General features: G+C 64.2%; 1 protein-coding gene across 1 annotated transcript in view; it reads left to right on the forward strand.

Annotated features, from left to right (window-relative positions):
- The window catches only part of CAMK2B (calcium/calmodulin dependent protein kinase II beta), an 18181-nt gene extending 982 nt beyond the window's left edge, over positions 1–17199 (forward strand). Inside the window, exons 3-21 of the mRNA XM_041478616.1 lie at positions 19–291; positions 2655–2714; positions 2898–2952; positions 3039–3104; positions 4860–4932; positions 5390–5492; positions 5833–5916; positions 6322–6416; positions 6601–6723; positions 7698–7781; positions 8253–8295; positions 8743–8817; positions 11295–11335; positions 11425–11496; positions 13091–13135; positions 13379–13427; positions 15649–15724; positions 15806–16114; positions 17082–17199. Of these exons, the coding sequence (XP_041334550.1) occupies positions 19–291; positions 2655–2714; positions 2898–2952; positions 3039–3104; positions 4860–4932; positions 5390–5492; positions 5833–5916; positions 6322–6416; positions 6601–6723; positions 7698–7781; positions 8253–8295; positions 8743–8817; positions 11295–11335; positions 11425–11496; positions 13091–13135; positions 13379–13427; positions 15649–15724; positions 15806–16114; positions 17082–17199 (1844 nt within the window). The remainder of the gene's footprint in view (positions 1–18; positions 292–2654; positions 2715–2897; positions 2953–3038; positions 3105–4859; positions 4933–5389; positions 5493–5832; positions 5917–6321; positions 6417–6600; positions 6724–7697; positions 7782–8252; positions 8296–8742; positions 8818–11294; positions 11336–11424; positions 11497–13090; positions 13136–13378; positions 13428–15648; positions 15725–15805; positions 16115–17081) is intronic.
- The last annotated feature ends 707 nt before the right edge of the window (positions 17200–17906 follow it).

Consider the following 17906-nt stretch of genomic DNA (forward strand, 5'->3'; position numbering starts at 1 on the left):
CCCCTGGTGCCCCCCCAGCGCACCCCCGGCAGGGCCCGCTGTGTCAGGGCCTCCCTCCCACCCGTGTCGGGGTTCACCCCCCGCTGCTGAGTCACTGTGGGTGCAGCCCCCTGCCCTCGGGTGCTGAGTCACGGGTGGGAGGCACCCCCACGCACCCCGAGGTGCTCTGGGGCGTGCTGAGCCTGTCCCTCCCCAGGGGAGCTTTCTCGGTCGTCCGGCGCTGCGTCAAGCTCTGCACTGGCCATGAGTACGCTGCTAAGATCATCAACACCAAAAAGCTCTCAGCCAGAGGTAGGATCCCCCCCGGGAGCCCTGGCACCCCCCAGCAGCACCCCCCTGGCACCCCCGGGGGCCACTCCCGGTCATGCCTGGTGCCTGGGATAACCCCTGGCACGTGTGATGCCTCTGACACCCCTGGTGCCCCTGGCACCTCTGACACCCCTGGTGCCTCTGGCATCTCTGATACCCCTGGTGCCCCTGGCACCTGTGACACCTCTGATACCCCTGGTGCTCCTGGCACCTCTGATACCCCTGGTGCCCATGGCACCTGTGACACCTGTGATACCCCTGGTGCCTCTGGCACTTCTGATCCCTGGCACCTGTGACACCTCTGATACCCCTGGTGCTCCTGGCACCTCTGATACCCCTGGTGCCCATGGCACCTGTGACACCTGTGATACCCCCGGTGCCCCTGGCACCTCTGATACCCCTGGTGCCCCTGGCACCTGTGATACCCCTGGTGCCCATGGCACCTCTTACACCTCTGATATGCACGTGTGACAGCTGTGACCCCAGTGGTGACACCGGGTGCCGGTGGGAGGGAGGGGTGAATGCTCCAGGGGTGGGGTCTGGCCCTGTCCATCCCCGTTACCCCCCTGCTGCCTCCCCCGGGGCCCCTCAGAACGTCATCTGTCCCTGAGGGGTGTCCTGCAGGTGTGAGCAGATGGGTGGGAGGGTGAGCAGGCACAGGTGTGAGCCCTGTGTGTGTGCAGGTGTGAGCTGTGTGCGTGGGGGTGTGTGTGGTGGTGGGGGTGCTCACACGTGAGCAGTGGGGGGTACCTGAGTGTGTGTGCACAGGTGTGTGTGCTTGGTGTGCAGCCAGGTGTGAGCAGAGCGTGTGTGCACGTGCCAGCAGCGAGTGTGTGCTTGCACACGAGGGTGGGCACTGCTGTGTGTGCACGTCTGTGAGCAGAGTGGGTGCCCCTGGGGTGGGGTGTGCTCACAGCTCAGCCGTGGGGGTGCACAGGTGTTTGCAGGTGTGGGATGTGTGACAGTGTGCGGGGGTGTGCGTGTTTGGGACGTGCACCTGGATGAGAGGCAGCACAGAGTGGCACAGTGTGTTCTGTGTGTGCACACGTGTGTGTGTGAGCTGTGTGTGAGCTGTGTGCACAGGTGTGAGCAGTGAGTGGGGCAGTGTACACGTGTGTGTGTGAGCTGTGTGTGTGAGCTGTGTGTGAGCTGTGTGCACAGGTGTGAGCAGTGTACACGTGTGTGTGTGAGCTGTGTGTGTGAGCTGTGTGTGAGCTGTGTGCAGGTGTGTGCATAGGTGTGAGCAGTGAGTGGAGCAGTGTACACGTGTGTGTGTGAGCTGTGTGCACAGGTGTGAGCTGTGAGTGGGGCAGTGCACACACATTTGTGTGTGTGTGTGAGCTGTGTGTGAGCTCTGTGCACCAGGTGTAGCAGTGAGTGGAGCAGTGTACACGTGTGTGTGTGAGCTGTGTGTGTGAGCTGTGTGTGAGCTGTGTGCACAGGTGTGAGCAGTGAGTGGGGCAGCGCACACGTGTGTTAGCTGTGTGTGAGCTCTGTGTGTGTGAGCTGTGTGTGAGCTGTGTGCACAGGTGTGAGCAGTGAGTGGAGCAGTGTACACGTGTGTGTGAGCTGTGTGTGTGTGAGCTGTGTGTGAGCTGTGTGTGTGAGCTGTGTGCACAGGTGTGAGCTGTGAGTGGGGCAGTGCACACACGTGTGTGTGAGCTGTGTGTGAGCTGTGTGCACACCTGTGCACGTGTCCGTGTGCCCTTGAGTGCAGACACATCCAGAGGTGCAGCTGCACAGATGTGCACACCTGCACACACCTGCACACACCTGCACGTGCAGGAACCACCACGCACAGGGGACAGCTGCACACTCCACATCACACACAAACACAGGTACAGCCACACGCACACCCCTGTGCACACAGGTACAGCCACGGAGCTGTGTGGCTGCACACAGAGGTGCACACAGGTACAGGCACACTCACGTGTGTGCACACCTGCACACCCATCACACCTGCACACCCACACACAGGTACAGCCACAGGTGCTTGCACACATGTGCACTGCCATCTGTACCTGTGTACAGGCATGCACAGCCTCACACACGGGCCCACACGTGAACCTGCACACACCTGCACACACCTGCACACACCTGCACACACCTGCAGTGTGTGCCTGCCTGTATCCACATGCCCACCCCACCCCTACCTGCACACACCTGCACACACCTGCACACCCAGACACGCGTGCAAAGCCCACGGGTGCAGCCCCCAGCCCTGCCCCCAGTGCATACCTGCACACCCACAGAGCCAGGTGTGCTCCCCTCGCTGGGCTCGGGCTGGGGGCAGGTGGTGGGGGGTGAGGGGCTGGGCAGGTGCCCCCTGACCACTGCCCCCCCAGACCACCAGAAGCTGGAGCGCGAGGCGCGGATCTGCCGGCTGCTCAAGCACTCCAACATCGGTGAGTGACCCGGGACTCGGGGACCTGCCTGGGGACACCCTGAGTGACACCCTGGGTGTGGGTGTGTGGGCCGGGTGTGACACAGGCACACGTGGGTGCCGCCTGCAGTGGCTGGGAGAGGGGACACGGGGTTGGTGGCGGGCTGAGACTGAGCCTGTCCCTGTCCCCATCTGGTCCCCACAGTGCGGCTCCACGACAGCATCTCCGAGGAGGGGTTCCATTACCTCGTCTTTGACCTGTGAGTGTGGCAGGGGGCTCCCGGGGCTCCGGGGGGGGCTCAGGGGACCCTGACCCGGGGTGATGTGGTGCCTGGCCTTGTTTCAGGGTGACGGGCGGCGAGCTCTTTGAGGACATCGTGGCGCGGGAGTACTACAGTGAGGCTGATGCCAGGTGAGCCTTCCCCCTCCCAAAGCACCCAGAGCACCCCCTAAAGCCCTGGACACCCCCAGCCACCCTGCCCTGTGCCCTGGGGGGCCTGCAGGGACGGGGCAGCTGCAGCAAGGCAGGCAGGGGGGCAGCCAGCGGGAGGGGGGGTGCACCCCCTCGGCCCCTGTGCTCCTGTGACCCCTCCACTGGCTCCATCCTGCTGCTGGGTGGGGTGGGGCCCCCAGCTGGGGCACCCCCATATTCCACCTCCCACCCCACGCTCCCCGCTCTGCCGCCGAGTCCTGGCACTGTCGTGACCTGTGCTGGGGGGGCTGGTGGCAAGTGGGGGGCCCCAGGGCCCCTGGTGTGCTGTCCCCAGCCCCCCAGTGCCCTGTGTGCCGCCGTGTGCCCCTCCCCGTGGTCTCTGGGCTTTCACAACATTGTTTCTCCCCCTCTCTCGTTCCCCCCATCTCCGCCCCCCACCCCGTCCCTGTGCCCCTCGTGCCCCTCACCTCCTCCATCCATCCCCCCCATCCCTCTGTCCCTCTCGTCTCCCATCACACGTTGCTCGGGCTCTGTGCGTGTCCGTGTGTCCATCTGTGTGTCCGTCCGTCCCACCGCTGCCCTCCGCTCGCTGCCCCCCCGGCCCTTGCCCTCTGTTTTGCCTCCTATGCCCGTCCTTGCCCCCGAAATGCCTCCTATCCTCCCATCCCCCTCTCCTGCCTCTTTCTCCCACCCCTCGACCCCCAACCTGTCCCCACACCCTGACCCCCTCTTCTTGCCTCCCACCCCTTTACCTCAACCCCCATTTCAGGCTCTCATCCCCTCGCTCCTTCCCTCTTTCTTTCTTGTCTCGTCTCCATCCGCCCCCCCATCCCCTGTTCCCCCCTTCCCCCGTGAGTCCTGTCTGGGGGATCCCAGTGTCTGGGCGGCAGCAGGGATGGGGGGCTCCCAGGGGGGACAGGGGTGGGCACAAAAGCACCCTTGGGATGGCCCCCGTGGCTCTGTGCCAAGGTTGGAGCTCACCTGGTGGGCACTGAGGGGTGCCCAGGCAATGACCATGACCCCCAGGACGACCCCCAGGCAGTGGTCATGCCCTCCAGGCAGTGACCATGACCCCCAGGATGCCCCCCAGGCAGTGACCATGATCCCCAGGCAGTGACCATGCCCTCCAGGATGACCTCCAGGCAGTGACCATGCCCCCCAGGCAATGACCATGACCCCCAGGATCAGGCAGTGGTAGTGGTCATGCCCTCCAGGCAGTGACCATGACCCCCAGGATGCCCCCCAGGCAGTGACCATGACCCCCAGGGTGCCCCCCAGGCAGTGACCCCCCAGTGGATGATCCCACAGGTGTGACCCCAGTCAGTGACAGCCCTGGGGTGACACCCCGGGGTGATCCCCAAGGGGTCACTCCCAGACAGGGATATGCCCCCAGGGGTGGTGCCCCCCAGGAAGGAGTGACACCCTCAGGGATGGCCCCTCCTCAGGCAGTGACATCCCCACAGGTGTCCCCTAGGCAATGACCCACCCCTGGTGGGGCTCTCCCCGAGGGTAACCCCTGTATGTGACCCCCCAGGAGCCCCCCCAGGGGTGATGCCCCAAGGCTGACCCCCCTGGCAGGGGCACAGAGGGGTTGTCATGCACACAAATCCGAGGTCACCACTTGTTTTTGCCAGTCCCCCCTGGGTGCAGAAGGGTTTGGAGGTGCAGGTGCTGGACAGGGGGTGTGGCAGGTGGGGGACAGTGTACCTCTGACCCCCTCCCATTTGCACACAGCCACTGCATCCAGCAGATCCTGGAGGCTGTCCTGCACTGTCACCAGATGGGGGTGGTCCACAGGGACCTCAAGGTAAGTGTGTCCCCCCACCCCCATTCGTCCCTGTGCCCCTGTCCCCCTGCCCAGTGCCACAAGCTGGGGGTGGCCTGGTGGCTTCTGGGGTCTCACTGAGATCTTGCTGGGCTTTGGGGATCCCCTCAGCTTTCAGCACTCCCATCTGCCTTTCCTGGGGGTGCACACGTGACCCCCAGCTGTGGCAGGGTTCTGTGCTGCTGGGGGGGGGTCTCACTGCACCCCCCAGCTGCCATAGCCCCGGGGGGAGTGTGAGCTGCTGGGATGGGGGCATGGGGGTGGGAGCAGCTGGAGCCTGGCTGGGGGGTCAGGGCAGGACACAGGATGGTGGGTGGGACACAGAGGGACGGTGGGATGGGGGGGATGCTTGGGATGAGGCCAGTGAGGCACAGGAAGACCCTGAGCTGTCCCCACCCGTGTCTGTGCCCGGTGCTGTCCGTGCCCGGTGACCGCGCAGCCCGAGAACCTGCTCCTGGCCAGCAAGTGCAAAGGGGCAGCAGTGAAGCTGGCAGACTTTGGCCTGGCCATCGAGGTGCAGGGGGATCAGCAGGCCTGGTTTGGTGAGTGCCATTGCCCCCCTGCCCCCCACAGCCCCTGCCCACTGTCCCTTGCCCTGTCTGCAGTGTCCCTCCACGTCCCCTGAGTCCCTGCTCCCTTCCTGCTGCGTCTGCCCCGTGCCCACCCCTGCCCTGTCCCATGCCCACCATGCCCCTGTGCCCACAGCATCCACCCCATCCTATCCCATTCCCAGCGTGTCCATGCCCCTGTGCCCACAGCATCCTCTGTGCCCACCCCTGCCCAGCACATCCCTGCCCCATGTCCCAGTCCCGTGTCCTGTCCTTGTCCCTTCCCCTTGTGGCTCACCTGTCTCTCCTCACCCTCCCTGTGTCCCTGTCCCAGGATTTGCAGGCACACCTGGCTACCTGTCCCCCGAGGTGCTGCGCAAAGAGGCCTATGGCAAACCGGTGGACATCTGGGCATGTGGTAAGAGCCAGTCCCTGCCCAATCCCATCCCAGTCCCTGCCCAGCCCCTGCCCAATCCCATCCCAATCCCTGCCTCATCACTGCCCAGTCCCTTTCTGATCCCATCCCACTCCCATTCTGGCACTTTCTGGGCTCCATTCCAGTTTTATCCCATTCCCATCCTAGTATCACCCTCCTTCCCATCCCATTTCTATGCTGGTCCCAGTTCCTGTTCCAGCTCTGACCCCATCCTGGGGCCATCCCGTGCCATGTGCCCTGGCAGTGCCATGCTGTCCCCTGTCTGTGCCATCCTGGCAGCACAAGGATGGAAATAATCACTTTGTCACGGGGACACCGCAGGGCCGGAGGGAGCCAGGGGAGCTTTGGGCTCCCTGCAGTGCCCTAACCCCACTCTCCCTGGCTCAGGGGTCATCCTGTACATCCTGCTGGTGGGCTACCCGCCGTTCTGGGACGAGGACCAGCACAAACTCTACCAACAAATCAAGGCTGGGGCCTACGATGTAAGTGCCCAATACCAACGTGTACAACGTGTCCCGTTAGCTCCAGAACCTTCTGGGACCTACAGCTCACCTCACAGGCAGAACCTCGGGTGGCTTTGGTGGCTAGCTGGGGATGTGGAGTGGCACAGGCGCCATGGGGCTGCCCCTCCACAGCTGTCACCCCCGTGTCCCTGTGCTCCCCCAGTTCCCTTCGCCTGAGTGGGACACGGTCACCCCCGAAGCCAAAAACCTCATCAACCAGATGCTGACCATCAACCCCGCCAAGCGCATCACAGCCCACGAGGCCCTCAAGCACCCGTGGGTCTGCGTAAGTGCACGGTGTCCCCTGGAGCGTGTCACCCCAGGCCAGTGGCACCCCGCTGGCACCCCGTGCTGACCCCGGTGTCCCCCGCAGCAACGCCCTGCCCAATCCCATCCCAGTCCCTGCCCAGCCCCTGCCCAATCCCATCCCAATCCCTGCCTCATCACTGCCCAGTCCCTTTCTGATCCCATCCCACTCCCATTCTGGCACTTTCTGGGCTCCATTCCAGTTTTATCCCATTCCCATCCTAGTATCACCCTCCTTCCCATCCCATTTCTATGCTGGTCCCAGTTCCTGTTCCAGCTCTGACCCCATCCTGGGGCCATCCCGTGCCATGTGCCCTGGCAGTGCCATGCTGTCCCCTGTCTGTGCCATCCTGGCAGCACAAGGATGGAAATAATCACTTTGTCACGGGGACACCGCAGGGCCGGAGGGAGCCAGGGGAGCTTTGGGCTCCCTGCAGTGCCCTAACCCCACTCTCCCTGACTCAGGGGTCATCCTGTACATCCTGCTGGTGGGCTACCCGCCGTTCTGGGACGAGGACCAGCACAAACTCTACCAACAAATCAAGGCTGGGGCCTACGATGTAAGTGCCCAATACCAACGTGTACAACGTGTCCCGTTAGCTCCAGAACCTTCTGGGACCTACAGCTCACCTCACAGGCAGAACCTCGGGTGGCTTTGGTGGCTAGCTGGGGATGTGGAGTGGCACAGGCGCCATGGGGCTGCCCCTCCACAGCTGTCACCCCCGTGTCCCTGTGCTCCCCCAGTTCCCTTCGCCTGAGTGGGACACGGTCACCCCCGAAGCCAAAAACCTCATCAACCAGATGCTGACCATCAACCCCGCCAAGCGCATCACAGCCCACGAGGCCCTCAAGCACCCGTGGGTCTGCGTAAGTGCACGGTGTCCCCCGGAGCGTGTCACCCCAGGCCAGTGGCACCCCGCTGGCACCCCGTGCTGACCCCGGTGTCCCCCGCAGCAACGTTCCACCGTGGCCTCCATGATGCACAGGCAGGAGACAGTGGAGTGCTTGAAAAAGTTCAACGCCCGGAGGAAGCTCAAGGTGAGGGGGTTGGTGGGGAAGTGAGGGCTGGGGACAGTGCTTATCCTGCCAGCACCACCCTGCCTCTCCGTGGGGCTCTCCTGGGGGACCCCCGCCCTGCCCACTGCCCCAGCACCCCTCAGGGCCTTCCTGTGCCCTTCCGTGGGGCACAGTCCCCTCCCATCGGGTGTTGCAGCCCCACTCTGGTGTGCCTGGTGTTCTGCTGCTGCCTCTGGTCCCATCCCAGTGGCACACAGTGTGGCACGGTCCCACCCTGTCCCTGCCCCCTGCCCTGGCTCTAACCTGCCCCCCAACCCACACCCTCTGCCCCACTGCCTGCTCCAAGGCTCCATCCCGCCCCTCATCCCTGCTACCCCTCTGCCAATTCCCAATTCCCAATTAATTCCCAGTGCTGTGGGCCCCATCCTGTACCACCCCCATCCCATCACCCGTCTGTCCCCCTCCATCCTCTCACGCTGTCCCTCCCCACAGGGTGCCATCCTCACCACCATGCTGGCCACCAGGAACTTCTCAGGTAAGGGGGGGCTCCCACTGGCCGGGGGGGCCGGGGGCCGCAGTCCCCCCTCCATGCCCCCCCCCGGGCCGGTGCCCCCCTCTCTCTATCTCGCTGTCTTTCTCTCTTTCTCCCTTCCCTTCCTTAACCCCCCCCACCCATTTTTTCCCCATCGGTGAGGACGGGGCATGTGGTAGCCAAGGTGGGGGCAGGACGCGGCCCCCCCCGCCCCACGCACACAGCAGCAGGTAGTGCCCGGTCCCCGTGTGTCCCCCCCGGTCCGCTGGCTGGCGGGGGGCGACACGGGGAGGGGGACGCAACAGCACCAGCCCCCCCCGGCCCGAGGCCAGGGTGATGGGCGCCCCGAGAGCTCTCGCTGGGGGGGGGGACGGCGGGGGTCCCGGCTGCAGCCCCTCCGCGCCCCCCTAACAGGAGCTCCGCTCCCTCTCTCTCTCTCCCGGCCCGCAGTGGGCAGACAGACCACCGCTCCTCCCACCATGTCGGCGGCCGCTGCCGGGGCCCCCCTGGGGCTGGTGGAACAAGGTAGACGCGTCCGCAAAGGGCCCCCCCGGCCCCCCGGCCCCGCTTGGTCTCTGTGTGTCCCCAGATCCTTCTTCTCCCAACCATCCTCTTCCCTGCCTCCCACCTCCCCAACGGGTTTCGGGTGCCCTCCTCGGAAATCGGAGCGCATGCATGGCCCCCCCGGCACTGCCCCCCCCGGCACTGCCCCCCGCAGCCTCTCCATCCCCCCGCTGGCACCAAGAGATGCCGCTGTCCCCCTGCTGCCACCCCGCAGCTGGCCCGGGCAGGGGTCTCTGCAGCAGCCCCCACCCCCGAGGCGGGACTGCTGAGTGCCCGACCCTGGGCCGGCGTTTCCTGGAGGGGACACGCTGGTGGCGTCCCCAGGTGCAGGCTGGTGGCACCCCCAGGTGCACGCTGGTGACATCCCCAGGTGCAGGCTGGTGGCATCCCCAGGTGCACGCTGGTGACATCCACAGGTGCAGGCTGGTGGCATCCCCAGGTGCACGCTGGTGACATCCACAGGTGCAGGCTGGTGGCATCCCCAGCTCCACGCTGGTGACATCCCCAGGTGCACTTTGTTGGTGTCCCCAGCTCCACGCTGGTGTCACCCCCAGGTGCACGCTGGTGGCATCCCCAGCTCCATGCTGGTGGCATCCCCAGCTCCACGCTGGTGGCATCCTTGGGTGCACTCTGGTGACATCCCCAGGTGCACTCTGTTGGTGTCCCCAGCTCCACGCTGGTGACATCCCCAGCTCCACACTGGTGTCACCCCCAGCCCCACGCTGGTGTCACCCCCAGCCCACATCTGGGTCAATACAGGGAGCTGAGGGTGGGGGGATGATTTTGGGGTGCCTCCCCACTGCCGCCACCCCCCTCTTGCACACAGGGGGGGCACACGCTGCATGGAAGGGGGGGCAGACGGGCTGCATGTCCTGCGTCCCCCCGTGCCCCCCCCTGGTGGCACCCCCAGGTGCACGCTGGTGACATCCACAGGTGCACGCTGATGGCATCCCCAGCTCCACGCTGGTGTCACCCCCAGGTGCACGCTGGTGGCATCCCCAGCTCCATGCTGCCCCCAGCATGTGCTCCCCACGGCTTCTGAGAGCTGCAGCCAGTGTTTGTGGTGCCGTGAAACACTCGGCGGGTCTTAAACCACCCCCACACCCAGGGCTACCACTGGCCCCCTGCCAGGGGTCCCCCTCTCCTGCCCCCCAATTTGGCTCTGGTTTAAACCCCCACCTCTCAGCGCCCGCCTGCTTTCAGAGGAGGGACCGGGACCCTTGGGGACGCCCTGCTAGGGACTGCTGAGGAGACACAGCTCCACGGGGGAGGGATGTGTGGGTCATCTCGCCCTCCTCTGGTGCCGAGGGGTGCCACCCTGCTGTCACTGGACTTGTCACCACACATCTCCCCCCGACTTGTGATGCCAACCAGGGGAGGGGTCCCTCAGTGTGGAGGAATGACGAGGATGCTCGAGGTGATGCCCCCTGCCCTCCACACCCCCTCAGCCACTTGTGCCCCACCATGTCCCCATCGCCCCCTGTTCCCCCACTGGCCAGAGATCGTGGTAGCAGTGACAGATGCTCATCCCCGTGCCCGTCCTTGTCCCCCTCCAGGGAGACAGGGGGGGCACAGGCGGCTGTCCCCGCCCCCTGTACTCAACTCATCTTTTTTATGTTCTTTTTTTATGTTTTTCCCCTTTTCCTCCTTTCCCCCCCTCCCCGTTTCTCTCTTGCCCCCCTCCCCACTCCTCTCTCTCGCTTTCCTCTCTGCATTTCTCCAAGGTAAGCCAGCCCTTCCCCCCCACGCGGGGGCCACCAGGATGGGGACCCCCCTCAGGTTGGGGGCACCTCCTTCCCCCAGTCTGAGACCCACCGAGTTTGGGGGCCCTTCCCTCCAGGATGGGGACACCCTGCCTGGATGGGGATCTCCACAGGTTGAGGACATCCCTCCCAGGATGGGGACAGCCCCCAAGGTTGGGGACCCCCTGAGTTTGGGAACCTCCCACTAGGAGGGGGACACCCCCCAGGATGGGGATGGCCCCCACAAGGTTGGGGAAACCCCTCCCTGGGTGGGGATGCTCTCTTCCCCCCAGGACGGGGACTTCCTGAGGTTGGGGACTCCTCCAGGTGGGGGACACCCCTCCCAGCATGGAGAACCCCCCCAAAATGGGGATTCCCTAGGATGGGGATACCCCACCCAGCATGGGGCCTCCCCCCCTGTAAGGGAACACCCCCAGCATGGGGACACCCCTCAAAATGGAGCCCCCTTAGAATGGGGACACCCCTCCCTGCATGGGGACCACCCCTCTGAAATGGGGACCTCCCCCAGGATGGGGGACACCGCCTTCCTCGTGTGCTCCCCCTCTGACAGCGGGGTGGCCGGAGCTGCCAGCACCCGGGGTGGGATCAGGCGGGGTGGCCGGGAGGAGTCTGGCTTTGGGGGGTGCTGCAGTGTCCCCTGAGCGGGGGGAGCACTGACTCTGTCTCCCCCCGCAGCAGCTAAGAGCTTACTGAACAAGAAGGCGGACGGCGTGAAGGTGAGGGGCCAGCGGGGCCGGGGGGGCCGGGCCGGGCTCCTTCCCCCCCCAAAACTGAGCCACTGAGCCCCTTCCGTGTGTCCCTGCAGCCCCAGACCAACAGCACCAAAGGCAGTGCCGGCGTCACCAGCCCCAAGGGGACCCTCCCGCCCACCGCTCTGGTAGGTGCCCCCTGCCCTGCGCCCCCAGACCCCCACCCGGCGGCTCCATCCCACCAGCCCATCCCATCCCATCCCATCCATCGCCGCGCGCCCCCGACGGCTGATCCTGGGTCGCTGGGGAGGGGGTGTCCCATTATGGGAAGGGGTGTGCAGGACGTGGGCACGGGGTGACCCCGCTGGACAGACCAGGTGGGTGAAGGGACAGCCCCGTGTCTCCCTCAGCCGTGGGGACAGTGACATGGGTGCAGGACACGGTCACGCAGGTGTCCCACGTAGGGACAAGGTAGGTCCAGGACACGGACACAGAGATGTTCCTGCCGTGGGGACAGCAAGGTGGGTGCAGGATAAGGGCCTGAGGATGTCCGGTGACATGGGGACAGCAAGGTGGGTGCAGGATAAGGACCTGAGGATGTCCTGTGACACGAGGACAGCAAGGTGGGTGCAGGATAAGGGCCTGAGGATGTCCGGTGACATGGGGACAGCAATGTGGGTGCAGGACATGAGTATGGGAACAAGGTGGGTGCAGGGTACGGGCATAGATGCCCCATAATGGGGACAAGGCACAGGCAGGAGGAGCCTGGTGACACAGGTGGAGAGGTGGGTGAAGGGGTGGGGACACCCTGCGATGCCAGTGGCGAGGCAGGTGCAGGTCACAAGGACGGAGCTGCTGACTGTGACCTCGCAGGTGAGGTAAGTGCAGGATCCAGACACAGGACTGCCCAGCTGGCACAGTAAAGTAAAGGCATGGGTGTCTGGAACAGCAGCTGCTGGATTTGGGGGTGCTGTGGCAAGGCCAACAGCAAGGTAGGTGCAGGATGAGGGTGCAGGTGTGCCCGTTGTGACCTTTATGGCACAAGGTGTGCAGCACAAGGGCAAGGAGCATGGTGCCATGAGGGCAGGATGCAGGCAGGGTGATGCCCAGCTGGCACAGAGTGCTGTGCCCTGGGGAAGGTGTGCCTGGCTGGTCAGTGCGTGCAGGATATGGAGAAAGGGGTGCCCACCCCACACGGTGAGGGTGGGATGGGCAGCAGGAAGCTGTGGATGGGGGTGCTCAGGACGTGGGCACTGAGATGCTCAGGATCCAGACACAGGGACGCTTGGAATGCAGGCAGTGGATAGTTGGGATGCAGGCACAGCAGTGGTCTGGGTGCAAGCTGAGGGAGGCACAGGGATGTGGGCAGGGCTCAGGATGCAGGCAGGGCAGCAGGCTCGTTGGGATTCAGGCACAGGGATGCCCAGGATGCTCAGATGCATGGTGAGTGCAGCCCCTGGGCACCGGGATGCAGGACAGGGGCACGGAGCTGCCCCCCAGCCCAGCCCAGCCCATCCTTTTGGCCTCACTGCGTCTCTCCCCCGGCTCTGCCCACCTCTTTCCCCCCTTTCTTCCCCCTCCATGTCTGTGAATTAAACCATTTGGCTTTGCTGGACTAATGACTCTCTGCTTCTCTCCCCCCTCTCTATCCCCTTCCCGAATCCGCTCTGGGTCTCTCCTCGCCCCTGTCCACGTGCTGCTCAATCCGTCGTCCCCCCCTCGTTGTCCCCTCCGGGCTCTCGCTTCCCCCCACCCCGCCTGTCTCTCTCCCTTCTCCTGTAGGAGCCTCAAAGTACCGTAATCCATAACCCCGCGGACGGCGCCAAGGTACCGCTGCCCGCCTCCCGCTCCATCCTCCCCCAGCATCAGCCATGGCGTGGGGGGTGCCCTGGACCCGGGGCGCGGTGGCAGCGGGGTCCCCCCGCGGCGTCCAGCATCGCCGGGGTCCTGCCAAGCCCTGGCCGGGCTTGTCCCCCCCGTCCCCGTGCCCGTGCCCGTCCCTCCCCTCCCCGGCGCCAGGTCTGACCCCCCTGTTTGTGTCTCCCCCCACCGCCGCCCTCCCGCCAGCAGGAGTCCTCCGACAGCACCAACACCACCATTGAGGACGAGGACACCAAAGGTGACGGTTGTGGGGGCGGCTGGGATGCACTGGGATGCACTGGGGGGGAGCTGGGCTGGTGCTAGGATGCATTGGGTTGCACTGGAATGGCACCGGGATGCACTGGGAGGGTCTTGGAATGCACTTGGGGTGGTGCTAGGATGGCACCAGTATGCATCGGGGCGCACTGGAATGGTACTGGGGTGACCTGGGATGGCTTCAGGATGCACTGGGATGGCACTGTGATGGACAGTTGTGGAATGCACTAGGGTGGCACTAGGATGCATTGGGATGCACTGGGAATGTGCTAGAATGCACTGGGGTGGAGCTGGGGTGACACTAACATGCACTGGGGTGCACTGGAATGGCACTGGGATGGCACTGGCATAGCACCAGGACGCATTTGGTTCACTGGGATGCACTGGAGCAGCACTGAAACCCATGGGGATGGAGCTGGGGTGGCACTGGGATACACTGGGACGGTGATGGGATGCACTGGGATGGCACTGGAATGCACTGGGATGGCACCAGGGCACGTTGGGGTGGCACGAGGATGCACTGGGAGCATCGTGCTGGATGGAATGCATTGGAATAGAGCTGGGATGCATTGGCACTAGGATGCCTTGGATTGCACTGGAATTGCACTGGGATGAACTGGGCTGGAACTGGCATGGCACCAAGATGCTGCTGGTGCACTGTGGTGTGCTGGGGCAGCACTGGAATGCACTGGGTGGGATTTGGGATGGCAACAGGATTGGGGTGGCACTGGGACTTTTCTGGGATGCACTGGGAGAGCGTTCAACACACTGGAATTGATCTGGGGTGTGCTGGGCTGGAGCTGGGCTGACACCAGGATTCATTGAGATGGCACCAGGATGGCACTGGGAGCATGCTGGGATGCACTGGGAGGGTACTGGGAGGCGTTGGGATGCACTTGGATGGAAATGGTGTAGATTGGGACATGCTGGAATGGCACTGGAACGGCAGTGGGGTTATTGGAAAGGCACTGGGATGGCACCAGGATCACTGCAGTGATACTGGGACACGGTGGGATGGGACCAAGAGCTGGATGCAGTAGAACTGGGCTGTACTGGGCTGTACTGGGAGGCCCTGGAATTGCAGTGAGACACAGAGTGTTGGCACTGAGACGTGGTGAGAAGTCACAGACACAAACTGGAGTGTCCTGTTACACTCTGGAGCAGTACTGGGACATACTGGGATGGAAATGGGCAGTGTTGGAATGCACAGAGGTAGTACTGGGATGCACTGGGATGGAACTGGGGTGAACTGGAATATACTAGAAGGGCACTGGGACACAGTAGGTTGGCACTGGGCTGCATTGGAATGCAGTAGGATGGCTCTGGAGAGCCACTGGTGTAAACTGGGGCATGCTGGGATGCCCTGGAGTGGTGTTGGAACACTCTGGGATGTGACTGAGATGAGTGGAATGGAGCTGGAATGGCACTAGAGTGTCACTGTCACTGGAGTGCAGGAGGATTGAACTGGGGTGTACTGGGGTGCACTGGGCTGGCACTGGGACACATCAGAGCACACAAGCAGCTCTGGGATGCACTAGGATTGCACTGGGATGTATCAGGATGCACGGAACTGGGAGGGCACTGAGATGCACTGAAATGGCACTGAGACACAGTGGGATGGCACTGGGGAACACCAGTATGGGCAGTAGAACTGGGCTGTAGGAGCTGGGGAACACCAGTATGGAGCTGGCTGTTTGGGATGTGCTGGGATGGCAGTGGGATGTACTGGGACTCGGAGGAGTGGGGCTGGGAGGCACTTGGAGCTACTGGGCCACGCTGAGCAGGCACTGGGGTGCTTGAGCACGCTGGGAGGGCACTGGGATGGCACTGGGACACGCAGGGGTGGCACTGGGCTAGCAGTGAGACATGTGAATACTGGTGTGGCAGAGCTGTGGGGGTCCCTATCTGTCCCCAAGGGGTGTCTGTCTGTCCCCATAGTTTCTGTGTCTGTCCCTGTGGTCTGTCTTGTCTGCCCTCATGGTCGGTCTGTCTGTCCCCAAGGTCCCTGTGTTTGTCCCCATGGTCCATCCCCGTGGTCTGTCTGTCTGTCCCCAAGGTTTTTCTGCCCCCAAGGTCTGTCTGCCTGTCCCTGTGTCTGTCCCCATGCCTCCCCCTCACGTCCCACGTCCACCCCCCCTGCCCTGTCCCCCCCCACGGTGTCCCCGGGGGCTGGGGCGGTGCCGGTGACAGTGGCGTGCCCCCAGCCCGCAAGCAGGAGATCATCAAGATCACGGAGCAGCTCATCGAGGCCGTCAACAACGGCGACTTCGAGGCCTACGCAAGCGGGGTGGGGCAGGGAGGGGCGGGGCCAAGCAGGGTGGGGCCGGGCAGGGCGGGGCCACTCTCACCTGCTGCCTGCAGGAAGATCTGCGACCCGGGGCTCACCTCCTTTGAGCCCGAGGCACTGGGCAACCTGGTGGAGGGGATGGACTTCCACCGCTTCTATTTCGAGAACTGTGAGTACCCGAGCTGCCCCCGCCCGTGCTGCCCTGCCCCTCCTCTCCCTTCCAGCCCAGCCCGAGCCCTCCTGTCTCCCTGCCTGCCTCCTTCACTGTCCCCTGTCTCTTGCCCACTGCCTGCCCATCCTGGTCACCTCGCTTGTCTGTCCCCAGCCCTCCTCTGCTGGGCCATGTGTCTGCTTGCACTGCCCCCATCCCTGCCGCTGCCCCTGCCTGTTCTCTGTCCCCATCCCTGCCCATTCCCTGCCCGTTCTCTGTCCCCATCCCTGCCCATTCCCTGCCTGTTCTCTGTCCCCATCCCTGCCCCTTCCCTGCCTGTTCCCTGCCCATTCCCTGCTCCATCCCTGCCCTTGCCCCTGCCTGTTCTCTGCCCCCATCCCTGCCCCTTCCCTGCCCATTCTCTCTCCCCATCCTTGCCCCTTTCCCTGCCCATTCCCTGTCCTCATCCCTGCCCATTCTCTGTCCCATTGCCCTGCCCCATCCCTGCCCCTTCCCTGCCTGTCCCCTGCCCGATCCGTTCCCCATCCCTGCCCATTCCCTGCCACCTTCCCTGTCCCCATTCCCTGCCCATTCTCTATCCCATTACCCTGCCCCATCCCTGCCCACTCCCTGCCCCTTCCCTCCATGTTCCCTGCCCCATCCCTGCCCGCGCCAGCCCCGCTGAAAAAAAAAAAACCAACAAAAAAAGGGGGAAAATCTACCCCAATCCCAAACCCCCACCCACACCCCCAAACCCAACCCAGCCGCTCGGCCACAGGCGAGGGCGCTGGGGGGCTCAGCCCCCCCCCTTGGCCCGTCTCTGCTGGGGGGGAAGGGGGGTCCCGGCCCCCCTCCCGGCTGTGCTCGTGGCGTGTTGCTGTCGCTGGTGGTGGATGTTGTTCTTTGGGCTCCGCTTTGCTCTGTCCTGCCCCAGCCCCTGTACATAGAGAGAGCTATTTATTTTTGAATTCCCACGGGGGTCCCCAGCAACGGGGGGCTGCCAGGGGGGTGAGCGAGGTGGGGGGGGGACACACAGAGACTCTCTCCCCTCCAGCCCAGCCCAGTGCCTCCCCTGGGAGCGCTGCCCGTGGGGCCCGAGGCTGACCCTGGGCGCTGCTGCCCAGGGGAGGGTCACCCTGCAGGGGCACCCCCGTGTCCCCACCCCGCTGACCCCCCCACCCCGGCACCCCCTGCCACAGGTGCCAGCTGCGGGTGCAGGCAGGTTTTGGCAGGGGGGACGCGGGTGCCACGTCAGGGGGCAGCTGGGGGGTGCTGGGGTTGGGGGTGGGGGGCTCAGGACGATCCAGCCAGCACTGACGCAGCATCGAAAGCACTTTAGACTAAGAGAATGGGTCTCTTAGGGGGCACAGGCTGCTCCGCCGGGCACCCCCAGCACGGGGGCACCAGCAGCACACCCTGCACCCCCCTCCCATGGCCAGCGCTCGGGGGGACCCGGCACCCCCAGCCCCCCGACCCCGGGGAGGCTTCACTCCACTCCAGGCACTCCCCACGCGACTCCCCAGGGCATCCCCACCATGCTGAGGGCTGGTTTTGGCTGGGGGGGAGGGGGGGGGGCGGGGGATATTAATTATTTTTTAATTATTCTGATGATTTCTCTGCATGCCCTTTGCGCGGGAGCAACCCTCGGGCGCTAACGCTGTATGTTGAGGAGCTGAGCTGTTCCTGTCCCATGAATGCTGGTGGATCGTTGCCAAATTTTTCTCCTTCCTCCCCTTTTCTCTCATTCTTTTTCTGTCTCCCCCTCCCCAGCATATCCCCCCCATGCCCCTCCCCCCAAAAAAAAAAACCCCTTTGTCTTTTCTTTCTGAGCCTTGTAAGTGTAAAAGATGACTCTGATTTCGTTTTTGTCTCGGGAAAACTGCAAATAAATTATGAGGAAAAACCAATGATCACTGAAGTAAGAGGTGGAGAGGGAAGGCCAGGTGCACCCGTCCCCAGCTCGTGTCTGGCTGGCTGAAACCCCACCCGGGACGCCGCAGAGAGGAACAGGGCTGCAACTTCCA

The sequence above is a fragment of the Pyrgilauda ruficollis genome, unplaced genomic scaffold, assembly GCF_017590135.1.
Source record: "Pyrgilauda ruficollis isolate IOZ18807 unplaced genomic scaffold, ASM1759013v1 scaffold113, whole genome shotgun sequence".
In the NCBI taxonomy this organism is placed as follows: domain Eukaryota; kingdom Metazoa; phylum Chordata; class Aves; order Passeriformes; family Passeridae; genus Pyrgilauda; species Pyrgilauda ruficollis.